At 41.4% G+C, this 24556-nt stretch overlaps 1 protein-coding gene across 4 annotated transcripts in view; it reads left to right on the forward strand.

Annotated features, from left to right (window-relative positions):
- The window catches only part of Acbd6 (acyl-Coenzyme A binding domain containing 6), a 129376-nt gene that overhangs the window by 24572 nt on the left and 80248 nt on the right, over nucleotides 1-24556 (forward strand). For 2 of the 4 annotated variants that reach the window (XR_387197.4, NM_028250.3), the window contains exon 4: nucleotides 18784-18866. Coding sequence is in view for 3 of the 4 variants with exons in the window: in NM_028250.3 (NP_082526.2) it covers nucleotides 18784-18866 (83 nt within the window). In the remaining variant the exon portion in view is untranslated. Of the gene's footprint in view, nucleotides 1-4769; nucleotides 5125-11920; nucleotides 13430-18783; nucleotides 18867-24556 lie in introns of those variants that run through there. The other 2 variants (XM_006529883.4, NM_001145781.1) reach the window with 2 other exon arrangements.

Here is a 24556-nt window from a genome sequence, read left to right on the forward strand (position 1 = left end):
ATTAACCAAGTTGATAATAAACGCATTTCTTGTTTTTTCAATATTGTTGCAGACTTAGGTTTAAAATAGTGTCAGAACATTGTTTTTAGATACACTGTATAGTGTCCTTTTTCTGGGACAATGCAGTTCTATTTCACAGTGAATATGGACTGAGACTTTCTGGTATTTGACACAATGCTTAGTTTTAAGAATTTATTTGTATTTTAAATTATGAGGAGTGGTGGTATGTGCATGTGAGTTGAAGTGCCATGGAGACTAGAGGTGGAAGACCCTTCTGGAGATGAAGTTCCAGGAGATTGGGGAACACCAGATATGGGTATTGCTCACTGAGGTCATAGCAGTGTACACGCCTAACCACTGAACCATCTCTCCAGTCCCCAGTGTTTGAGAATAAGAACATTGCTACTTTATAGTTCTGCAGTTCAAGCTTTAATATGCTGGTTAGACTTTTACTTCAGAGAATGGCCAAGACAGAATGGGGAGAATAAGGTGAGTAGACTGAGCGGTAGGTCCGATCCGGAAATTGAATCTAAAAGAACAGTCAGGGGCTGGAGAGGTGGCTCAGTGGTTAAGAGCACTTCCAAAGGTCCTGAGTTCAATTCCCAGCAACTACATAGTGGCTCACAACCATCTGTAATGGGATCTGATGCCCTCTTCTGGTGTGTCTGAAGATAGCAACATTGTACTCATATACATAAAATAAATCTTAAAAAAAAAAAGGGAACAGTCAGGTTGGTTCTTGAAAAGGGAAAAAACAATAGAAAAAAAAAGAGATGATGTTGTTACAGGTACAGGGTAGTATAAATACATGTAGTCTGAATTTCCCAGTGCCCATCAGAGTATGGACACAAGCTTTTGTGTTGATCAAGGTGGTTGTCTGTGGTCAGAATCGTATGTGATAAAAGAAGCGTGACACAGTCACTAAGCAGTACTCGTGGAGTGGCTCCTGGAAGTCCTGGCAAGCAGGTGATGTTCTGTAAACAGCGAAACAGTATTCTATTTGAAGTCGCCGACCTTAGGGCAGCTGTGTGAGTGCAGTTTCCTTACATGCTAATGTTTTCCTGACCTTGCAAAATTCGATTCTAGAACCTGGGGATAAGTTAGTTGTCATGTCTTTGCCATGTCTTCTTTTGCTACATCTAAGGGCAAAACAACTATCTTTATGGTGTGGAATTCAAGCTGACTGGTCGCCTTAAATGTCTGATTTATAGGCAGCCGTAAGTAATTTTAGGAAGTAGGACAGAACTGAGTGTGGCAGATTCTTGCTGTTAATTGTCTTGTCTGTGATAGGAAAGTGAGGAGAAAGCACACCTGGAGTTTATAGGAAACAACAAGTGGTGGAAGCACAACAAGATGTGAACAAAGCAGTGCTTGCTGCTTCTCTCTGCCAGGTTGCATTAGAAAGCTGTTGGCAGAGCAAGTAGTAGAAGGGACGGGCAGGACCTGCTAGGACGCACTTCTTTCTACCTCTTTAACCTGCCTGCACTCACCTCCTTTGGTGTGAGGGCTAGCTTCACCAGGACTGCCTGTGACTCACACCTTCAGTCTCAGAAGACAAGGACAGGAGGTATTCTGAGGCTGAAGCCTTCAGTGACTACCGAGAAGGATTAGGTGAGCTTCAGGGGCACACTTGACCGAGGAGAGGCAAAAGGCCTCCTGCTGCAGTTGCAGGTTATGATGGTGCGCAGTCTGAATGGAGACGGCCTGTGAGGCCTTGGTCAGTGGAGCGGCTATGTCAGCAGAACTCGTATTTGTCTCTCTTCTTTGAGGCCTCATTTTCTTTCCTTCTCATCATTCATATACTGAGATTTTACATCCCAAGAATTGCTCATTTTGGAAACTTTGCCTCAGGTTCTGTTCCCTAGGGAATCCTGGGCAGAAACTAATGGTTAACTTCTGAAACCAAATAACAATATCTGCAGGTTCTAGAAGGGATATAGATGGGGATGCACTACCAAAACATTAAAGGCAATCAACAGGGAAATGGTTACACAGCAGCATATTGTTCAGAGGGATATTCAGGGAGAAGAAGTTTCGTACAGGAGGTTGACTGTGCATGGGGTATTGAGACAAAAGGCAGGTCTGTCTGTCTTCTAATCTGCTGTCATCTTGGAAATTAAGCCTTTAAACCTATGAAATGTGTGTTCATGCGTGGGCACTGGCAGGTATTTATAGGAATGGTGTGGATCTGGGAGAAGGAATGGAAGAGGGGTTTTTGTTTTTGTTGGTTTTTTTTTGTTGTTGTTGTACTTTTTACCCCCATATAATTGCTGTAGATTAAAATTTTCACAATAAGGCAATGGAAAAATAGTTTATTTAAATACTAGAGATAGTGAGATACTTATTTAAAATGAAGAACAAATGTTTAAGAAACAACATACTAGAGTGCTTATACTTGATCTTAGCAAAAGGCCAAGAAGTCATGCTGCTAAGGCACATAGTTTTCCATTTTTAAAAGTGTGTGTGTGTGTGAGAGAGAGAGAGAGAGAGAGAGAGAGAGAGAATGAGAATGTATGTAAAATAGCAGGATTGCATTAGGTAGAAACATTATTTTCTTCCCAAAATGGAAATAACTTTTATTTTTTCTGACTTACTTTTGTATGTGCTAGTATTGAACCTGAGACCTTGCTCATCCTGAGCATGCCCTGTACCATTGAGATATAACTCACCTCCCACTCCATCATACACATTTTAAAGAAAAGTAGGTGAGAATAGAGTTGTTGTTTTTAATTTATCACCGTTTTTTAAAAATATTATCAACATTTTTGTGTTCCAGTTTTGAAGTTTTTCAAATTCACATGCACACAGAGCTGGAATTTTGATTTTTCTCCATATGTGTGGTTTCTAATGCTTGCATGGTGTTCTGTTGTCAGGGCAAGCCCTAACTGTAGTCTTTGTTATTTAGCTGCTTTCTCTCTCTCTCCCTTTCCCCCTCTTTCTCTTTGTTTTTTCCCTGCTTATGTAATGCTGCAATAAACATCTTTCTACTTATATTTTTGCACACTTATCTAATTATTTCTTTGGGATGAGTTCCTAGCAGTCAGTGGCCAAATTTTATAGTTTCGGTTATTGATTGATGGCTTAGACTCATCAAGTAATGCATTATTTGTCTAGGAAGAAATACAGGCTCATGTTTTCTATTAGTCATTTGTGACTTTTCATTAGTGGTTAATAATTATTGACTACTCACAATGGGTACCGAGAACACTGTGAACATGACACCAGATTACTAGGTCAGAGCTTTGCTCTGCTTAGATCTGAGCAGGCTCGGGCAGAGCTGGTTCATAGCAAAGGATGGAAATGCCTTATGAGGATACTCCTCTATAGGGTTTAGAAAGAAAAGGACGAAATTTAGTCTTAAAACTATGGGACATATATCTTCTTTTACATAATATTTTATCTGCTTGCATTATAATTGACTATTTACATGTTTCTCATCTCCTTTAGAATTTAAGCTCCACAAGAAAACATATTTGCCTGGGTTATGACTATGTTCCCAGTTAGCAGGCAGCAAGCATCTGTTGAGTTATTTACTAAATGGGCAAGTGCATATATCCAATGAACTATGCATCTGTTTCCAGTGTTGTTTGTAGAAGCATGGCTACCGAGCTTTTGGGCAGATGTTATGATGTTGCTAAAAATAGCGTCTTCGAACTGCATAAAGGAACCCCATATTCTTTATTTAATTAAATTGCATCATTTTGTATGTTCATACCATTTCATAAAGCAAGAAGGTGAACCATCACTCTGCTTCCACATTATGCAGCCTAATTATAAACACAGGGTCAGACCTCTGTACTGGGAGGCAGCCGTTCAATAAATCAGTATTACAAATGATATGCCCCAAAGGAGTATTTACTGGTTACTTTAGCCAACTTATAAATGAGTAGCTTAAGACCACAAGTAATTAGATGGGGTCAGGAGTAAAGAATACCTATAAAATGGATGGCAAGGTTTTCCCTATTTTTTGAGGCTTGTTACTTCTTTTATGCTGATTTGTGTTCTAAATTATCATTGATATGAGTGTTCCGATTTTTCCTTTTACTAGTAAAACGTAAATAATTTTGATTACAAGCACTAAGGAACAAATGGCTCATTGAGGAGCAGGGAGCTTTCTGGGCTAGTAAGGAATTGTTCTTAGGTTTTGATGCTCATAATCCAGTCAGTGAGACTATCTGTACAGTTACTTGTATCAGTTTCTTATCATTCATTGTGTGTGCACATACATACTCATGTTCATGAATGCACATGTGGAGGTCAGAGGTCAGCTTCTGAGTGTTCTCTCATTCCACATGGGGACTTGGGGGGATTAAACTTACACTGTCAGGCTTGGCAGCAACTACTGAGCAACCTTGCTGGACCTGACAAACTATTAATTAGAGGTCAGTTTTATGCAGACTTACTATAATTGTTTTTATAATAAAGTTTTAAAATTTTTAATATTCTAGTAATAGATTCTTAATTTCTTTTTTAACAAGTCAAGAATACTAGCAGGTATTGATACAGTGTTAAGCTCTTGTTGAACAAACATTATGAACAAATTGTCAGATTACTTGTCAAATATTTTAAATACCTATCAAATATTTTTATATGAACATGATCATAAATAATCCTAAGATATCCCTCTCAAATATACTATATCTATATTCCAGTTTTATGTTTCTTTGTTACTGCTTTGATTGTAATTAGAATAAATACAAGTCTGCTGTTTTGAATCACACCTTCATCTTCAAATTGTGCCTTAACTAAACACACACCATTTTTTCTAGCTGTCGAGAAACCCAACTGCTAGAATCGAAGTCTGACATTACCGGATATCCTTAAGCTCCATGCCAGATGGTGGACTCCCTTTGTCAGCAAGGCTTTCTCTTCCTGGGAGATCCCGGAACCTACACCCACTACCTGAGGAATGTCATGTAGCCCTTAGGGAAATTACAGGTCCAACTCCCTTTCTCCCAATAAGAAACCTGGTCAGCAAGCACCTGAGATTCCTGGAGTGCCTCCCCGTGCTAATGAGGCGTCTCAGTACCTTAGCCTTCAGCCAATGACCTTTGTCCACCCTGGATATTCCTACCCCCTTCTCCCAAACTATACAGACCTGAATAAAGTTGATCTGTCTCCCTGAAGCTGATCCCGGAGATAAGTGTTATTTTTGCAGTACTCATGGCCATTCACATACTCTGATACCCTGTCAATCAACTCTGCTCCCTTCGTCTTCATGGGCTGGTGGCCTTCTCCTTGGGGAGAAGGGAGGACCACTCTAGCTTTAAATGTTTTGATTTTTTTCTTTGTGAAATGTGGTAGTGTTGTATAGATACATGTAGATTGTGCAATATATAACAGAACTCCAAATAAGGGTTTATTTTGTAAAAGTTGATGGAATAAATAACACATTTATTTTGAGTTTTCTTCTCTGTGACACTTGAGGAACTTGGCAGTATCTATATTTTGGCAGCTAAGCTGTCAGACTCCTCCGTGTGTGATGTTTAAGCCAGTGACTGGAGCATGTGAGGACACTCACTGGGAACGGGTGCCTCCTAGCAGGCAGAGTTCTGCCCATTGCCACATCACCAGGGCACCATTAGTTGCTGGAGAGTTGTGAGTCCCAACTTATTTGTTAGCTGCTGCAGATGAATGTTCAGTCTCTACTTTTATGAGCTGCTGTTCTGTGAAGGTTCAATGCCCCAGTATAGGGGAATGTCAGGGCCAGGAAGCAGGAGTGGGTGAATTGGTGAGCCGGGGGTTGGGGGGATAGAGGGTTTTCAGAGGGGAAATGAGGAAAGGGGATAACATTTGAAATGTAAATAAAATATCTAATTAAAAAAGAAAACAGAAACTAGGCTTTCCTCTTAGGTAGAGACCAGGGCTGTCAGCTTAGTAGCATGAGTTAGGACTGCCAGATACGCAGGACTCACCATTCTTGAATAGGAACCATATATAGACTATTCAGGCATGGCCCCTCTCTACTTGCTAAGGGATTTCCTTCACTAGGTGGTGCACTCCTTTGGAGGTTCAGGTCTTTCAGGAATCCATTTTCAAGTGGAGCAGTGCTTTCTTCTGGGTCTATTTTGGTTGCTGAATTGCTCTAGTGTGCTGGCCTTCCTGGGGAGTCAGGCCACATGTGTATGCTTAGAGTATTCTCTTCCTGTTACTGTTTTTATTTCTTCTCCCTTCCTGATGCTAGATTTTTTTTTTCCCCTTCTCCTCCCGGCCCCGCTCTCTCCAGCCCGCTCTGACCCTGCTCCTGATGCTAGATTTTTAAAGGTCCTTTACTTACTTTTGTTTGTTATTGAGGATTTCAGACAATATATTTGGATCATATTCTTTTCCCAAACCCAGATGTTCTTCCTTCCCTAGTCCCTACCCATCTCACTTTGTGTTCTTTCTCTAGCAAAACAAAACAAACAAAAAAAGGACAAAAACCAAACCAACCAACCAACCAAACAAACAAACAAACAAAAAAACAACAGAAAGCACAAAGCACAAAAAAAAAATGGAGTCCTATTTGTTTAAGGTTTTTTAAAAAATGTGTGTATTGCGCGTGTGTGTCTGTATACATAGGTGTTGGGTCTCCTCAGATCCTCATGAGCCACAGTGTGGGTACTAGGAATCAAGCCCAAGCCCTCTGGAAGAACAGCCTGTGTTCTTTTTTTAATGTATAATTTATTTTCATTTTATGTATGTTGGTGATTTGACTTCATATATGTCTGTGTGAGGGTGTCTGGGGAAAACAGGAATTACAGACAGTTGTGAGCTGCCATGTAGGTGCTGGGGACTGAACCTGGGTCCTCTGGAAGAGCAGCCACCTCTCCGGCCCCTAGTTAAATGTTTTATATTGACTATTATTGTTGGTCTCACTGAAGATCAACATTTAGTCACATTCTCTCTGTGATTTTTTTTCTGGTATTTCTAATTAATTAGAAGTAGAAATACCTTTTATAAAATCATGTATTAGTTGTACCTATTTCCTGCTTTGTCAAGTCTCTCAGCAAAGGATGCTTCGTGTCTGCTGCGCTTACGGCTGGCTCATGCACACCTTTCATGTGCTTCCGTAGGGTGGGCTTCCTGCATCCCAAGTGAAGTTTCCTGCAGATGTTCTTCTTGGTAGTAACAAAACATGGCAGAGCAGTCTTTGCATGCTCATCAACGGCTTCAATCTTCAAACTTGCATGTAATTGCTGCTGTCGAGTGCAGTTACTGCCTGCCCAAGTTTCCTTCCTTGGGGCCAGCTATGCCATGCTTTGATAAAGAGTTATAGAGCCGGGCATGGTGGCACACACCTTTAATCCCAGCACTTGGGAGGCAGAGGCAGGCGGATTTCTGAATTCGAGGCCAGCCTGGTCTACAAAGTGAGTTCCAGGACAGCCAGGGCTACACAGAGAAACCCTGTCTCGAAAAACAAAAAAACAAAAAACAAAACAGAAAAAGAATTATAAATTGAGGGTTTCTGAAACTTTTTTGAAGGTTTAGAACCTGTCTGCTTCGAAAAATTGAAGCTATAAAATTACATTCTTTTAAATATTTTATAAAACTGACATGAATAACTGACAGTAATAAGAATAACAAGGATTTGAAGGTTTGCTGATTATAATTATATTTCTGAATTAATTATGAATATATTCCCTTTATTGGTCACAGTTCAATACATGTAATTCCAAGTTCATGTCACTTCTCTTCTTCAAATATCTGTGTATGTAAGTCCTGCATAATGTAGAGTTAATTCAGTTCTGCGAGTTTAGTGAGAGGGCAGGGGTCTTAGCTGAGTGGTGCCAGGTTGAAGATTACCTGTTACAGTCAGGCCTTCTCTGCCCCAGATCTGGACAATGAATTATAGTTATATCTTGGCTAGCAACACTGTAAGACTTCTTCTGTCAGTAGATGATTCTGTAATTGTGTGAACATCAGAGTGTATTTACACAAACTAAGATAGCTCTGATGATTCTAGGCAATGCAGTCTTGTCTTGTGCTCTGTCTCTGCATGCCTGTCTTCTATGCAAGTGGATATTTTCAGCTGTAATTTTCTGAACACATGTTTTTATTTTCTTTACTTCCCAGGGTTATCAAAGTAGGATGTGATGAGCTTCTAGGTCAGTGAAGGAGTAAATTGTCTCTGTCTAGTAATCTAAGCCATCCTGAACTCATTGTGTGTGTTTGTGAAGTCCAAATGACAATCTCCAGTGTTGTTCCTCGGGAGCCTTCCACCTTCTTCGAGACAGGGTCTCTTACTGCCCTGGAGCTGTATAAGTAGGTGAGGCTAGAAAGCCCCAAGGATCCCCTATTCCCAACCTCCCCAGTGCTAGGATAAGCGTATGCACCAGACTTGGCTTTCTGTGTGAGTTCTGATGAATAAACTCAAATTATCATGCTTGCTTGACAAATACCTTACTGTTTGAGCTCTCTTCCCTTTATAGCTACATGATATTCTCTTGTATGGATGTAATACATTTTGTTTGTTATTGTTGAACTGTTGGGTTATTTCCACTATTTTAAGTTAAGTATTTATTTGTATGTATGTGAGCATGCGTGAGTTTTTATGCCCCACATGCATGTAGGAGCCCTTGGAGGTCAGAAGAGGGCATTTGGGTCTAGCGTTACAGGTAGTTGTGAACCTCCATGTGGGTGCTAGGAACCAAACCCTGCTCCTGCAAGAGCAGGAAGCACTAATGGTGAGCCGTCTCTTCAGCTCAACAGTGCTTCTTTTGAATCACGATGCTGGGAGCATTTTGTGTGCAACTTCACATAGGATATAAACTTAGGACTGGAGTTGCTTGATCAGAATTTGAGCATAAGTATAAACACAGTAAACCCTAAATATCAAAAATTTGAAAGACAAGACCCTAAAAGGTCATATTCCCAAAAGATTAAAATCCTGAATGTTGGAACCCTGACAACCAAGATTATTGAAGTTGGAGTTCCCTTTCGAAAGAGAATGTCACCAAAGAAGATAAAAGCTAGTCAGGGACATGGCTCATACCCTAATCCCAGTGCTTGGGAAGCTGAGGAGGAGAATCACTGAGTTCAAGATCATCCTGGACTACTACAAAGTGACTTCCAGGCTAGCCTGGGCTACAAAGTGAGGCCCTTTCTCCGACAACAGAAAGGCAGAAGTTGGTTTTCTGGGTAAGGGACTGGTGTCCCGACAGTGTGCTGTGCTTGCCTTTGAGACTGCCCCTCTTCGAGGACAAGTGGACAAGCCAGTACTCTTCTAACCCAAACTCTGCTGATATTTGATTATCATGGAGATAGTTTCTATTTAACCACCAGTCTAACCTGGAAAGGCCCGTGCATACTTACTTTGTCTACTTTATGGTATTTCCAAAACTGTCTCAGTGTCTGTTTTGTTATGTTCTTAAATCAAGTTATAGAACTCATGCCTTTGTGTACACTGGAAATTTAGAACTCATCCTCTCATTTATATATTAATGGGACTTTATAGTCATTGATTTGGAGACTTGGTGGACCTTGCAGAAGAAAATGGGTTTCAATTGAATCCCCAAGCCATAATGATATATTTGAGGCAGGGTGTGACGGAGGCTTCTTCTGAAGGTGCATTTAAGATTGCTACCAATAACATTCCATTTGACCCAGTACATCTGATGGAAATTTTTGATGGATTGGACAAATAATCTGGCAATGACTATTTTAAAATGCACCATTTATCTGCATTGGAATGCCATCGAGCTCATGAAATTCCAGAAGTACTTAATAAATTAAAGTCACATTTGTCTGAAGAACCCATTCAGCTGCTGATTGGTTTGAAAATAATTACATGCATAGCAGGATAAGAAGACCCCATCATGTCACCGCTTGATCAACGGCACTGTTCCCGTCAACCTTGAGGAGTGCTTGTGAGCACCTGTAAACTGTATTTCTTCATAGCCAGTGTAACACGAGTGTGGCCCAGATGAGAAGGTAGGAACAGCTAGTAGGGAGTGACCATGTCTCAGATCCTAGAAGACTTGGAAAAGAACAGCAGCATGTAGAACATGACTAAGTACATCCTCAGAGGACAGAGTGACAGCACAATTAGTAACTGTGGTAGACGGCCAGCTCTACCTGGATTACCCTCCATTCACACGCCCCAGTCATTTGTTTTAGTTTTTTGGTTTGATTTTAGGGCCTTACCCCTCTTAAGTGGTTAACATTATTTTATAATTTGCTAAGTTCTATATTTTATCTCTACATCATTTCTAGTACTAGAAGTATAAATTATATAGCGATTTAGAGAGTTCTAGTTATTTTATGCCATTTGTTGCAAAATAGACTCGATAAAAGAGTGTTATCACTTACATTGAACTCCTATGTAAGAATTGTGCATGTGCATAAAGAAATCAGAATTTTCTCAGAAGAGGTGTCCTTTTTGTACATTTGGATTTGTGCAACATAAAATTTCTTACTGCCTTGACCCTTTGGATGATTTATTTGCAGTAGTAATTCATTGTAAATTTTGATTCGTCTCATTAAAACAATTACGTTTCCAATTTTATTTAATTGGGATTCATGTGTGTGTGTGTGTGTACATGTATGTATATGTATGCATGTTTGCCATGTGTGTTCAGGTACCCTGTAAGACCAGAAGAGGGTATCAGATCCTCTGGAGCTGGAGTTATAGGCAGTGGGTACTGGAAAGCAAATTCTGGCTCTTTTATTTTGCTTGGTTTTTTATTTATTCACTTTACATCCCAATACCAGCGTCCCCTCTCCTCCTAGTACCCCTACACATAGCTTTCCCCCATTTCACCTCCCTTTCTCCTCTGAAAAGGGGGGTCCCCCAGTAACACATAGCATGCACGTGCGCGCACACACACAGCCCAAGTCTCTGCAGGACTAGGCACATCATCTGCCACTGAAGGCAGACAGGTAGTCCAGTTGGGGGAATGGGATCCACTGGCAGGCAATAGATTCAGGGACAGCCGCTCTCCAGTTGTTGAGGGACATGCATGAAGACCAAGCTGCATATCTACTACCTATATGCCTAGGTCCAGCCCATACTTGCTCTTTGGTTGGTGGTTCAGTCTTTGGGGGCCCCCCAAGGGTACAGGTTAGTTGACTCTATTGTTCTTCCTGTTGAGTTCCTATCCTTTTTGGGTTCCTCAGTCCTTCCCTAACTCTTCCAGAAGACTCCTCGAGCTCCAGCTATCATGTGGCTGTGGGTCTCTGTATCTGGTTCCATTGACTTCTGTGTGGAACCTCTCAGAGGACAGCTATGTTAGGTTCCTGTTTGCAAGCCTAAGAGCAAACTCTGGTTCATTGCAAGAGCAGTATCTGTTTTTAGCTACTAAGCCATCTCCTCGGTTGTCTTTCTTCCCCATAGGCTATATTAGATGTCAGCACAATGTTACCAATCACAAAGCAAGCTAAAGTAAAGTAAAATAAAATAAAATATAAAATGTTCTTTGAAAAGATTAGTAAAATTCTAAAAAGAAGGGGGAAAGATTTTGAAGGCATGAAGAGGTTATGGAATGTAGCTGAGGCTGGCACTGTGTGAGGAGTGGAAAGGCCATTGGTAAAATTGAAGCCTAAGTTTCAGTTGAAGGCCCAGGATTGAAGGGGTCATAGAGAGAAGTTGGAGCATGATGCCCTGTTTTGGGTCCCTGATTAGAGCCCAGGAGAGGCTATTGGTAAAAGTGCAGGCTACTTGAAACAGGAGACACCAGAGTTTTGGTGATGGCAGTACCATGGACAGTAACCAAGACCTGCAGCTGCTGTGGAGTGGAGCTGGTCTGAGCCTATGAGTTTAGAAGCCGGTAGTTCCAGAAGTCTGACACTCACACTGAGTTTATATTGTTGACCTTTGGTCCTGCTTTGGTTTGATTGTGAGTGTGTCCTGGTTCTTCCTTCTTGGAATAAGAAAGAATTTAACTTTTTTAAAAATAGGAAGCTACACTTATGAGATCTTGGGTATTTTAGAAAGGCTTTAGAATTTTAGAGATACTGGATTTTGGTATTTTAGAGAAACTTTGAAACTTGAAAGAGATTTTTAGGTGTTTTACATTTCAAAGGGACTGAACTTTTAAAAGTGTTTGATGTTTTAGAGGCTGTGGGACCTAAGGTTTGGAATATGTTTTATACTGATACTGATATTAGTATGATATCGTGGGACAATAAGAACGGAGAGGGTATGGCTTAACAGTGATGTGTTTGTGTGTCAAGTTGACAAGAGACCAGTTGTGCTAGCCAGTTTGATGTCAACTTGACATTGGTTAAAGTCATTTGGGAGAGGAACTCTCAGTTGAGAAATGTCCCCATCAGATGGGACTGATGCGGTTTTTAGGTTAATGATTGATGTAAGAGGACCCAGGCCATTGTGGAGTCTCCACCCCTGGGCAGATGGTCCTGGCATGTTTAAGAGAGGAGGAGCAGCCAGAAAGCAGCTCCTCCATGGCTTCTGCATCAGCTTCTGCTTCCAGGTTTCTGCCTTGTTTAAGTTTCTGTCCTGACTTCCCTGCCTGATAAACTACAAGCTGTAAGATGAAATAAACCATTCTCTCCCCAAGTGGCTTTGAGTCGTGGTGTTTTATCAGCAATATAAACCATAACTAAGATACTCTTACTAATAACTCCAGTCAGATAGATTATATAGCAGAAATGTGTGAATTTCTCCAAAATACAGTTTACTCAAACTGACAGCTCAGGAGTTAGGAATTCTGAGTAGTGATGTATCTTTTGAAGAAATTAAATCTTTACAGCTCTTACTACAGGAGCCGAGGATGTTCCTTAGTGATAGAGGCTTGGCAGTGTGGCCAACCGAGGGATGGATCCCAGCACCGTCCATTGACGCCCTCTCCTGACCAGAACACTAACCACAAAATTATACAAAGCCTGAGGTTAAATTGTCTTCTGGAATGTTTTTCAGAATGTTAACGGAAGAGATAATGCCTGTCTTTCTCTTCTGTAGAATGGGACATTTCCTGTTTCTCTTTCTTTGTTTTGCTACAAGCTGGCCTCAGACTCACAGTTGCCCTGCCTTGACCTTCCCAGTGCTAATGCCACCACAGCACGTCCATGTGGTGCTGGGGACAGAACTCATGATGCCTGCTAGGCAAGCACTTGACTGACTAAATGACTCCTTCAGCCCAGAAGAGTGCACATTCTCACTGACCAGATTGTCGCTGTCCAGTGATGGTACAGAAGAGCTTGCAGAAGAGTCTAGCCTATAATAGAAGTAGTATAAGCTCTGGCTGTCAGAGTCCTTTGGGCTGAAAGCCACTCTCCCACTTGCTATGTCATATAGCCTACGTCACCTCTCTTCAGCTTTCCAACCTGTCAAACCTAAGAGACAGAAACCCAACTTTGTAACATTTTTGAAACCTGACTGTAACTGATGGTAGATCATACTGTTTTCTTTCTTCACATTGTAGACAGTAGTGACACTTGTTCGGTGCCAGCGCAGCTCTGTACTCTTGTTCCGAGGCTGATCTGGGATAATGTAAGTTTCTGGAAGATCGTTACCAGATGCTTGTCTTCTTTTCTTGTTCTCCATTTTCCAGAAGAGTTTGCATAAGGCTGGCATTATTTTTCCTCTGTCATTTGAAAGAATAGATTAGTTGTCCTGTTTTGAGAAGTTTACTGATAATATGTTAGAAGAATCACAAGTTTAGCATCATTAGGAACCTCTCAGTTGGATCCTTTCTCTCCACATACAAACAACTGGCACCTGAGCTTCTGAGACGCTGGCAGCAATGGTGGGATCGTGGCTGTAGACTTTATTACATCAGCTGACATACATGATCCCTTTTTTGTGCTGGATGTTCTTCTATCTAAATAGACCTATCTTTAATCCCGAAAAAAAATCATATGACCTAGGTAAATATTTCCTGCTTTACAAATGAGGGATTAATTTGCACAAAGTTCCATAGTTTGAGCTGTAAACAAGTTAAACACACCAATAGAAAAGAGTCCCAAAAGGGAACCATGTGGAAATACAAAACCACCTCATGTATTATCAGTGTGGTAATTTTTGAAATAAGTATTTTTCAAACAGAAGAGATTGCGTCTTACTGGTTTTATTTTGACCCAACACTGTCCTGGAGCAAAGATGAAGTGGCAAAGGCTCATCTAGCTGGTTGCCCTTTGCTCTCATGAAGGAACATCTGATGCCTTACATAACATAGCTTGGGATGCTGTAAGGACAAGCACGTTGTCTCATATTGGCTGCCAAGTCAGTCTTTCCCTTTAACTGCTAATGCAACCTAAAAATAACTTCATGGATTTTGAGTAAAGTAGTATAAACCTCTAGGCTCAAAAAAAGTAATTACATTTATTTATTTATATGTTGGTGGGGGCATTTATGCCGAGGTGCTCCATTGGAAGTCAGAGGACAGTTTCCAGAAGACTCTTGTTCCACCATGCGTGTTTAGAATTGATTGTGGGACCTTTGCCCCTCAGTATGAAAGCAAGAGGCAAGGTGAGCCCAAGGGCGCCCGGGTCTCTTTCCTGGCAGCCGATACTGAAGACAGGCTCAGTGGTCCACTCTTCCTTGTTGTAAGGGGAAGAGAAAGCCAAACACTACCTTCAAAGTCTCCCTGATTTGAGCTAGAGTTTGAAAGGGCGAACACTGGAGAGGGCATTCGGCCTAGAGTTCCAGAGGTCTGCGGATGGATCCCTTAGGCTAAGTACTAACCTGTGCATGAGTGAAAGGCAAATGACAGTCCAGGAAAAGAACCCCCAGAAAACAGTGGGGAGCCATTTCCCCAGAGCTGATACAGTCCTAAGAGTGTTTGTTTCTCACCGGTGAGTGAGCATCTGAATGAGTCTCGAAGGGTCAGACTGATTTCGGGTAGCTTTATTAACTTGTGCCAAAACATTGCCCACCGTAATGAAAGTGGCGCAACAAGATCTGGAAAACAGGAATATAAAGTCCATAATGTGTGGCTTATAATAGAAGTCTTTAAAGCAAGCAAGGAAAAAAAAGATAGTAAATACCCAGGAGAATGAAAAGATAATAAAAGCAGATGTAGAAGCGATAGTGTCTGAGTTAGGGTTTCATTGCTGCGACGAGACATCATGACCACAGCACCTCTCATAAAGGAAAGCATTTCATTGGGGCTGGCTTAGAGTTCAGAGGTTTAGTCCACAGTCGCCATTACTGGAAGCATGGCTGCAATCAGGGAAGGCAGAGGTAACTGGCGGCAGGAAGAAAGAGTGAGCCACTGAGCCTGCCTTGAGCATCTAAAACCTCAAAGCTGCCCCTCCCGACATACTTCTTCCAACAGTGGACCCAAGGCGCTGCTGCTGAGCCCGTGGGGGCTATTGTCATCACAGATAGAGATGACGAAACACCAAAGATGTTAAAATACCGCCTGTAAATGTGTTATTACACGTTGTTCTATGTTTCACATATGCAAGTTCTCAGAGTAGAAGAAAACATGAGCATCGTGCAGAGCCACATGGAGGCCACATAAAGACCCAGATGGTAAACACCTGGGCAGCACAGTCCTGATCCACGGTGAAAAATAGACAGCAGATTAGAGCTGGTGTAAGGAGAGAGCAGTGGACGGCAAGATGTAGAGAGTGGTGCTAATCAAATGAGGCAGGCATAAAAGAGTAGGAGGACAGGGGAAAAAAGCCATTCATGTCATGCTGCTCAGGACACTGAGCATCATAGGTCAATTAGTAGCAACTCTGGTCTCTGTCTCCAAGGTGTGAGTGGCGTTACCCTGTAGGGAGAAAAGCAGTCACCTCCTGATGAAAATCACCCCCCAAGCTCACAGGTCTAGAAGCTCAGTGAGCACCACGACAAGGAAAGTTAGCAAACTGTACCAATAAACACCATCCTCAAAACCATTGAAAGACAAAAATCTTGGAAGCAGCCAGACTGCAAACATGGCCCAGAGACACAAAGGTGGCAAGAATGGTCACCAGCATCTTGCCAAAGTGAAGGACACCAGCTTACTCTGGACAACGACGTAAAGTTCAAGAGTGAAAGTCAGTGTTGTTGACTTACTCTATTCTTCGATAGTGCGTCTGGTTTATATCTTTGATTTTGAGACCTGATTCTGTCTTCCATTTAATCTGCCCTGTGTGTAAAGCTTTTCCCGAATGTTCTAGCTGGACTACAGAGCTTTACAGTTCCATCTACATTTCTGCTTGAGTTCCCTTCACTGTCTCTATCTCTACTGAGTTTGGTTTTCAGATCCCCGGGCCTTTTTCATCTCATTCAGCCTTCCGTTTTCATCCTCTGAGGCATTCCTCGGGCATGTCTTCCCTTACTATTCGCCTAGCTCTTTCTTTGTGTCTTTAACTTCCTTTAATTCTTTGATGGAGTTCAAAAGTGTGGATACTTCATTCCTTCTTAGAAGGGGGAAGGAACTATCCATGAAGGAGTTACAGAGACAAAGTTCGGAGCTGAGACTGAAGGAAGGACCATCCAGAGACTGCCCCACCCAGAGATCCATCCCATAAACAACCACCAAACCCAGACACTATTACATATGCCAACAAGATTTTGCTGACATGACCCTGATATAGCTGTCTCCGAGAGGCTATGCCAGTGCCTGGCAAATACAGAAGTGGATGCTCACAGTCATCTTTTGGATGGAACACAGGGTCCCCAATGAAGGAGCTAGAGAAAGTATCCAAGGAGCTAAAGGGGTCTGCAGCCCTATAGGAGGAACAACAATATGAACTAACCAGTACCCCCCAGAGCTGTGTCTCTAGCTGCATATGTAGCAGAAGATGGCCTAGTTGGCCATCAATGGGAAGAGAGGCTCTTGGTCTTTCGAAGATTCTATGCCTCAGTACAGGGGAATGCCAGGGCCAGGAAGTGGGAGTGGGTGGGTTGGGGAGCAGGGGGAAGGGAAGGGTATAGGGGATTTTCAGAGAGGAAACTAGAAAAGGGGATAGCATTTGAAATATAAATGAAAAAAATCTAATAAAAATAAATAAATAAAACCATATACACTAAATTATTAAAAAAAAAAAAAAGATGTGTACCGTGGGATTCAGATGGTTCTCATTGGAGAAGTTAGGCCTGGTGGACTTGGAGGGGATGTAGTGTTTTGATTGTCATATTGTTTGTGGTTTTGCAGTGAGACCTAGATGTGATTTTTTTGTTGTTGGTTTTGTGTCTCAGATGAACATCATGAATTTCACACAGTGTTTTGTTCCAAGCCTGGATGTTTAGAAGATACAGGCAGGCTTCCCAACTGGGCCCAAACTGGGCTGGAGCACTGGGGTGGGGTGGGGTGGAGTCCATCTGAGTATTGGGACAGGTGTAAGGCGCCTTAAGGATAAGGGGTGGACTCACCCGGCTATGCCACAGCACAGGGTGTGACGTGATGTAAGGCAATGGAGTTGGGTCTTGCAGAGTGAAAGTGAGTATTTATAATATGATTGTGGACATTATACATTATATAAAAAAAACTCAGACACCACATCTCTGCGGTAAAGATGGACACTTTCTATTATGATCAGCAAGAAGGCTGGTGGCATGTATCACCAATGCTATGCAACACTGAACTGTAAATCCTAGCCAACAACAGGAAAAAGTAGTAAGTCACTTCTAAATTGGAAAGGCAGCAGTACCGACTCTCTGTATTCAGGGGTAACTTGATCTTAAATAATGACATCAAAAGGTGACCGCTTTTTTGTTTATTTATTGGTGCTGGGTTTTTTTTGGGGGGGGTGAGCTGTAACACCTTAGGAGGTGGGCCACTGGGACACACACCTTTGGGGATTCTAACCCAGCCTTGCTTCCATTCTGTCCTGGTCTGTACGTAGTGCACTGAGCTCGGCCCCCTGACAGATATTTTGTCACTGGGTGTGAAGGTTGACTCATAGATTATACCAAAGAAAATATACACACAACACATAAGTGAGTGAAAAGATGCTTAATATCAAGGAAACTGGATCCACGCTTATGAAAGGGGCTGAGGTTCATCAAGGCCACCAGTGCATGGATGGATTAAAAGCAGTTGACCAGGGCTGGTGAGATGGCTCAGCGATTAAGAGCACTGATTGCTCTTCGGAAGGTCCCGAGTTCGAATTCCGGCAACCACAAGGTGGCTCACAACCATCTGTAACGAGATCTGATGCCCTCTTCTGGTATGTCTGAAGACAGCTACAGTGTACTTACATATAATAAACAAACAAACAAACAAGCGGTCACCTTTTGATGTCATTATTTAAGATCAAGTTACCCCTGAATACAGAGAGTCGGTACTGCTGCCTTTCCAATTTAGAAGTGACTTACTACGTATTTTTCCTGTTGTTGGCTAGGATTTACAGTTCAGTGTTGCATAGCATTGGTGATACATGCCACCAGCCTTCTTGCTGATCATGCCTGATGCCCACAGAGGCCAGAACAGGGTGTTGGATCTCCTAGCACTAGAGTTACTGTCAGATGTGAGCCACCACATAGGTTCTGGGAACTAAGCCTAGGTCCTCTGGAAGAGCACTAAATGTTCTGAACTTCTGAGTCATCTCTCCAGCTCTCAGTTTGCATTTCTTCAATGCCATGTATGTTCCAACTCTATCCAATCAATGGGGCGGAGATTTAAAATATAAGAGGATTAAGTAGAGTGAATTCTTACTTTGTACTTGTTCTTGTATAAAGAAAAGCACTCTCAGACTTATGGCAGCTGTAATCTCAGCACTCAGGAGGCTGAAGCAGGAGCATGGCCATGAGTTTGATTTTATTAATCACCTTAAAATTATTACTAGCATGAAGAATTGTTTGAGAGTAAAATTTTAGTGTTCCTTAGCAAACTGTTGTTTTATACATTTTCAGTACCTATTGCATTAGTCCGTGTGTCTTTTTCCATCTTGTCTTTTCTTCCACAGGTATCAGAGAAGAAGGGAAAAGAAGGCAGTAGTGGTTTCGGTGGTCCGGTTGTTAGTTCTCTATATCATGAAGAAACAATCAGGTAATTTCCTTTCTGATTTTTGATGATGAAGTATATGTACAACATGCATGCAATGCATGTTATGTGTGCAAATAGTTTCTATACGTATGTATTTTAATCTGGTAATATATAACCTAAAACATCCTTTCTTTCTCTTTCCCCTTCTTGCCTTTGTTTGTTTTTTGTTCATTCTTTCTTTCTCCTCCTCCTCCTCTTCTTCTTCTTCCTCTCTCTCTGTCTCTGTCTCTGTCTCTGTCTCTGTCTCTGTCTCTCTCTCTCTCTCTCTCTGTAGCCCTGGCTGTCTTGAATCTCAGTATGTAGAAGAGGCTGGCCTTGAACTCAGAGATCCTTCTGCCTCTCCTTTCTATTTGCTGGTATTAAAGGTGTATGCCCACACCACTGGCTTATTCATTCTTTTACCTGGATTCTGGGAATATACTATTTAACAGCTCTATTAGTTTTTGTGCTGTGTAAAAATGTCATAATCCTTTTTCTTCAACACCACGTGAGTCAGGAATGGAATCCTGTGCTACTTTATGGAGTAGTCTTTAAGATTGCTGCTTTACAGACTAAAGGGGAGAGCGTTTAATGCCTTTATTCTTTTAGTTAACCAAACATTGCCTTACTTCCTCTTCAACGTCAAATGTTTCAAATGGAAAACTTGGCCTCCCCAAAATTTACTGAAGGGAGTTATCTGTCTTCTTATCTTTCTTCTTAAAATGAAGAGGGGATTGTATCAAAAAGAGAAACTATGAAGTTTAACCGTATCAGTCAATGATCTTTATTTGTGTGGTAATTTATGCCAGGGCCCCCCAGAATGAAAGCATTTTCTAAAATGGCTTGCTGATTATAGTCTCTTTTAGAGTATTGGTGATGTGAATGATCAGTAACTTGGCAGAACAAAATCAGATCAAATATCTTCCAGTGAAGTGAGGTAGCACTCTGGGAAGAGTATTCCTGAGATAGATTTAAGCTGATTTGAATGGGTTGATGTTGCGGGGCTTTGGGGATCCTGCTTATGAGCTAATAACAAGGACACAGAAACCTCTGTGTAGTACAGAGCTCTTGGCCTGTTTGCCGGGACAGTCTGTTGGCTACCCCACCTCAGTTAACCTGACTTCTCTGCCACTGCATCTCTTCATATGGCTGTCTTTGCTCTACCTCCCTACCCTTCTTCCCTTCTCCCCTCACCCACTTCCTGAAGCAGGGGCTCTTAGATCAAATCTGATGGCACAGAATAATATTGCTTGTTTTTGTAAAGTAGATTTTTTTTCTTTGTGTTGCCTGGGGGGGGGGCAGGGAATGTTGAGACGGGGTTTCTTTGTATACCCCTGGCTGTCTTGAAACTCACTCTGTAGACCAGGCTGGCCTCAAACTCGGAAATCTGCCTGCCTCCGCTTCCTGAGAGCTACGATTAATGGTGTGTACCACCACACCCAATTATAAAGGAGAAATTTTAATTCACCTTACCACATTTTTATATATCTGCTGTGAGACAGAACATGGATATTTGTCTCTAGCTTCTTCACTTTTTAATAGTGTTTTCTTAGTGCTTTTTGTTGTTCTTGTTCATTTTTTGAGACAGGGTCTCTCTATCATGTAGCTCCTGCTGTCTGAAACCCACTATTAGACCAGGCTGGCCTCAGACTCAGAGACCCCAGGTACTGGGGATAAGGCATGCACCTCCATGACAAGCCATGCTTAGTAGTACTTTTGTTGCTTTCTTGGTTTTCTTAAGACAGGGTCTCCTTTGGTCCAGGTCAGCCTGAATGCACTATGTAGCAGAGGATGGCCTTGAACTCATCCTCTTGACTTTCTTGCCTCCATCTCCCGAGTGCTGGGATCATAGGTATATTCCACATTTGCTTTTTCTTAGTACTTTTGGCATTTTCATATATGTATAATAAAATACTACTGAGCCCAATGTGAACTTTTGCTATATAGGTAAACCTGGTTAGACTTGGCCTTAGTTCACTAATAATTTTTTCCTGCACTGAAGTGTTGGATTATTACAGTGGGGAACCAGGTATACACTTCTAGAATTTTTTTCATAAGTATTAAAATGTGGTTCAACAATGAACACACAGTATTTCCTGAGATTTATGCCACGGGCATTTGGATATGGTACTATATGGTATTTGGATATGGTACTATATGGTATTTGGATATGGTACTATATGGCATTTGGATATGGTATGGCATTTGGATATGGTACTATATGGCATTTGGATATGGTACTATTACCTTTCTAAGACAAATTGTGCTTTAACTGATGTTATTTACACATTCTTATCAGAATTGTGTTCAACTGATAAGAAAGCAGATTAAATGTAGAGTTGGAGAAGTATCAAATAATAGATGGGCGAAAGGAAAGTTTCCTTTTGCATAATTGTTTTTTAGGAGATAAAATAAAGCATTTTGCAGATTATTTTGAGTATTCTCAAGTTCAGGAAAGTCAGCACGAGTTTGCATAGCTCAGGATCCATTGCTCTGGCCTTCCTGCTAACGTGTTACAGCTGAGCCAAGGGCCAGGTTGGGTTTGTTTGTTGGTTTGCCCTTTTGTTTCAAATCTTTGTTTCTGCCATATAGGAGATAGTGTCCCAGAGGCCAAACAGGAGCATCTAGTTCTGAAGTTAGTTAATTGTTCAGTACTAGAAAGGTTTCAATTAAGTTTATATAACTATGGAGCCAGATGGAACCTGAGCAACGTACTCATCTGTAGGATGGGATGATAGTGTCTGTTTCCTGTGGCATTTGTGTGGAATGTACTGAGGCACACAAGTGCCCTAGAACAATACCTGGCAGAATATGCATCTCCATAAAGCTGTAAACTTTTATCAACACTGCTACTCAGCACAGAGGGCACCACAAGAGACCAAGTGCTGAAAGTCGGAACCAAAAATTACAGGTCATTCTTCTTACACAGCAGTGCAAACTGCATTTGCAAGAGATTATGGGAAACTAGGAAGGGAAAGCCAATCTGTTAGATTTGGAACCTGTGTAATAATCTTATCATTCAGTTAGCTGCCGTTCTGAGATGGGCTGTATTTCGTTCATACTCCCATGTGCAGGGGGGTACTGTAATAAGCACAGGGCTCTGCACATGGTGCAGTCATCAGAACGCCTTCAGTGTGCAGTGAACAGCTGCTTGTGTTTGCTCTAGAAGTCAGCTTATACATTGAAAAATTAGGGCAAGAATTCAAAACAGAAAAAAAGGAAAGGTATACTGCTTAGCCTATCCTGCAATAAGATTTGGTCTTCTCTGTTATATTTTGTAGTTTGATGCCTCATAATCTGTTTGAATTTTAATTCCTCTTACTCAGGCAGGCATCTGGACCTTCGTAAGCAAGACCAGTCTAGTATACAACTGAAATGATTGATGGGCTCTGGAATTGATTAGTTGTTCTGTGAGACAAATGAAGTGTTTTGGCAGAAAATACCAGAGGTCATTGCTGTGGTCAAACAAAAAAGCATGTAGAATTTTAAAGAGATGTTTGCATTGTTGACTTACAAAGTTCCCATTTTAAAGCAGTAATAACATTTTGAGACTATTTTGATAAATAACTTTTCATTGGTTGCTAGTTGCTCTCTAATTTTGATTATAAAGTGGAAAAATGTAAGTAAAAACTAGGATGAAAATGACTGCTTTGTGTTTTGTTTTCTTGGTTAAAATATAAACTGGACCGAAAGGGTAGGAGCTTGACACCGATGCAGAAACTACTGTGGAGGTTTTGGGAGCAATATGTGATTGGATAGGCAGCAGCATGACAGAGTTTTATTGCTATTTGTAAGATCTGTTGGTATAAAATTCTACGTAGGATTTTATTCAAAGCCTTCAGTTGTTTTATACCAACCTGGGTTTTGCAGGTCTGTTTAAGGACTGGCATTGTTAAACATGTCTTATGTTTAAAGATGGAGGACTCGGGTCCTAATGCTTTCATTAGGCTAAGTCGTTATGAGACACCACTGTCGCAGTGACAGCACTGTTCTTAGCGCTAAGAGCATCTGTTTGGCTGGTTAGTGTAATCCTTCCCTATTTCACTGTTGCCCGTGATCAACACTGTGTTAACACTTTGGTGATCGGTGATAAATTAGATGACATATGTCTTGTTACAGTCTGGCTGTTCCTTGAGGATACACAAGTGTGTACAGGCAAGTGGGCAACTCTCTCTTGAGGATCTGACTGCTCGGAATGAACTTGAGCTATGGATTTATTCAGCCTGTAAAACCTCAGCTGGCATAAATAATTGAGAAAGCAAAGGTTTGTCTGTGGTGCATCCTCAGGGACTCAGGGCCTCCTTCCTGCTCTCTACCTCCCTTTCTTATGAAAATGATCCCAGTTGCACTCCCAGATAATAACGCACCAAGCAATTAAAAGCCATGGGTGGCTGGAGAGAGGAGAAAAGGTTTAGTTAATGAGCTTTTCCTCTGCCCGTGCCCATGAGAGCCTCAGGAATGACAAGGCGATTAAAGCAAAGAGATAATTATAGATTATGTGAAAATGGGTCCCTGGGGACTAGCAGGTCTTGACATAAACAGTAAGTGTTGTAACAGTCTCCTGGCCCTCCTAGTCTCCCTTTTCTAATGTGCTTCATTTGGCTTCTGAGTGTTCAGTGCCACGATGCCAACCAAGCATACAGGCAAATCCACCTGTTTGCAGATCAGCAGCTCTTTGAAAACGAGGTCATTCGTCAGCCAAAGCCACCATCTACCTCTTTATCTCCATGTTGTGTTCCCTTTTCTTTGTTCCCTCTCTTAGCACTTGTACACTTCCTGCCTAATCCCGCTCTCCTTCCTCTCCTGTCCTCGTCCTTAGGGGGTGACTTGTGTATAAAGCCTCCTGTGTGTTAATGGACATGCACATAAAAGGCTATAGTACGTAGTTTTGAAGACAGTATGACCATTGCAATACCAAGAGAAACTGTCGGGGCTGGAGAGAGGGCTCTGCAGCTAAGAGAGTTGATTGTTCTTTTTGAGGTCCTGCGTTTGATTCCCAGCACCCACGTGATCTGACTCCCTCTTCTGACCTCTGAGCACCTTGGACACATGGTATATGGACATACGTATTGGCAAACACTCATACACATAAAATAAACTTTAGAAATTAAAAACAAGAGAGCAGTGTATGCATTATAAGTAATAGGAACAAGGTCCCTCACTGTCTCTTTAAGAATAGTCTTCTCTTACGCTTTCGTCACTTTGCTCAGATCACAGTGCCTTATTTTTATTTTTAAAGGTCTGAATATGATAAATTATCCCACTTTACAACGTATACTAAATTATTATATATTTTAGATAAGGTCTGACATAGCCCAAGCTGTCCTTGAACTCTTTCTTGATCCTTCTGCTTCTACCTTCTGCATATTCTGCAGCTAATATAATGACACTATCATCTATTGACTATTTATACTCACAATCATACTATGTTATATGAGCTATTGCACTTTAATTTTCATAGTGGCTTTATTAATGTAGATGTTAGTGGGGTCTGTATGTTACAGATGAGGACACAAATTCAAGGTTAGGTTATTTGTCCAAGGTCAGTTGTGGTTAGTAGCTCTCCTCTAGTTTCTGTGCCCCACTGGATCCTGAAATGGTTGTACAGACATTGTAATTGTAAATTAATGAAATTTATTTGATATCCAGTTGGTATTCTAGTACTATACTGTCTTCAGTTTTAAAATTAAATACTTTTTTCAGGATTCTTTTTT

This window comes from Mus musculus, chromosome 1 (genome assembly GCF_000001635.26).
Source record: "Mus musculus strain C57BL/6J chromosome 1, GRCm38.p6 C57BL/6J".
Classification (NCBI taxonomy): Eukaryota; Metazoa; Chordata; class Mammalia; order Rodentia; family Muridae; genus Mus; species Mus musculus.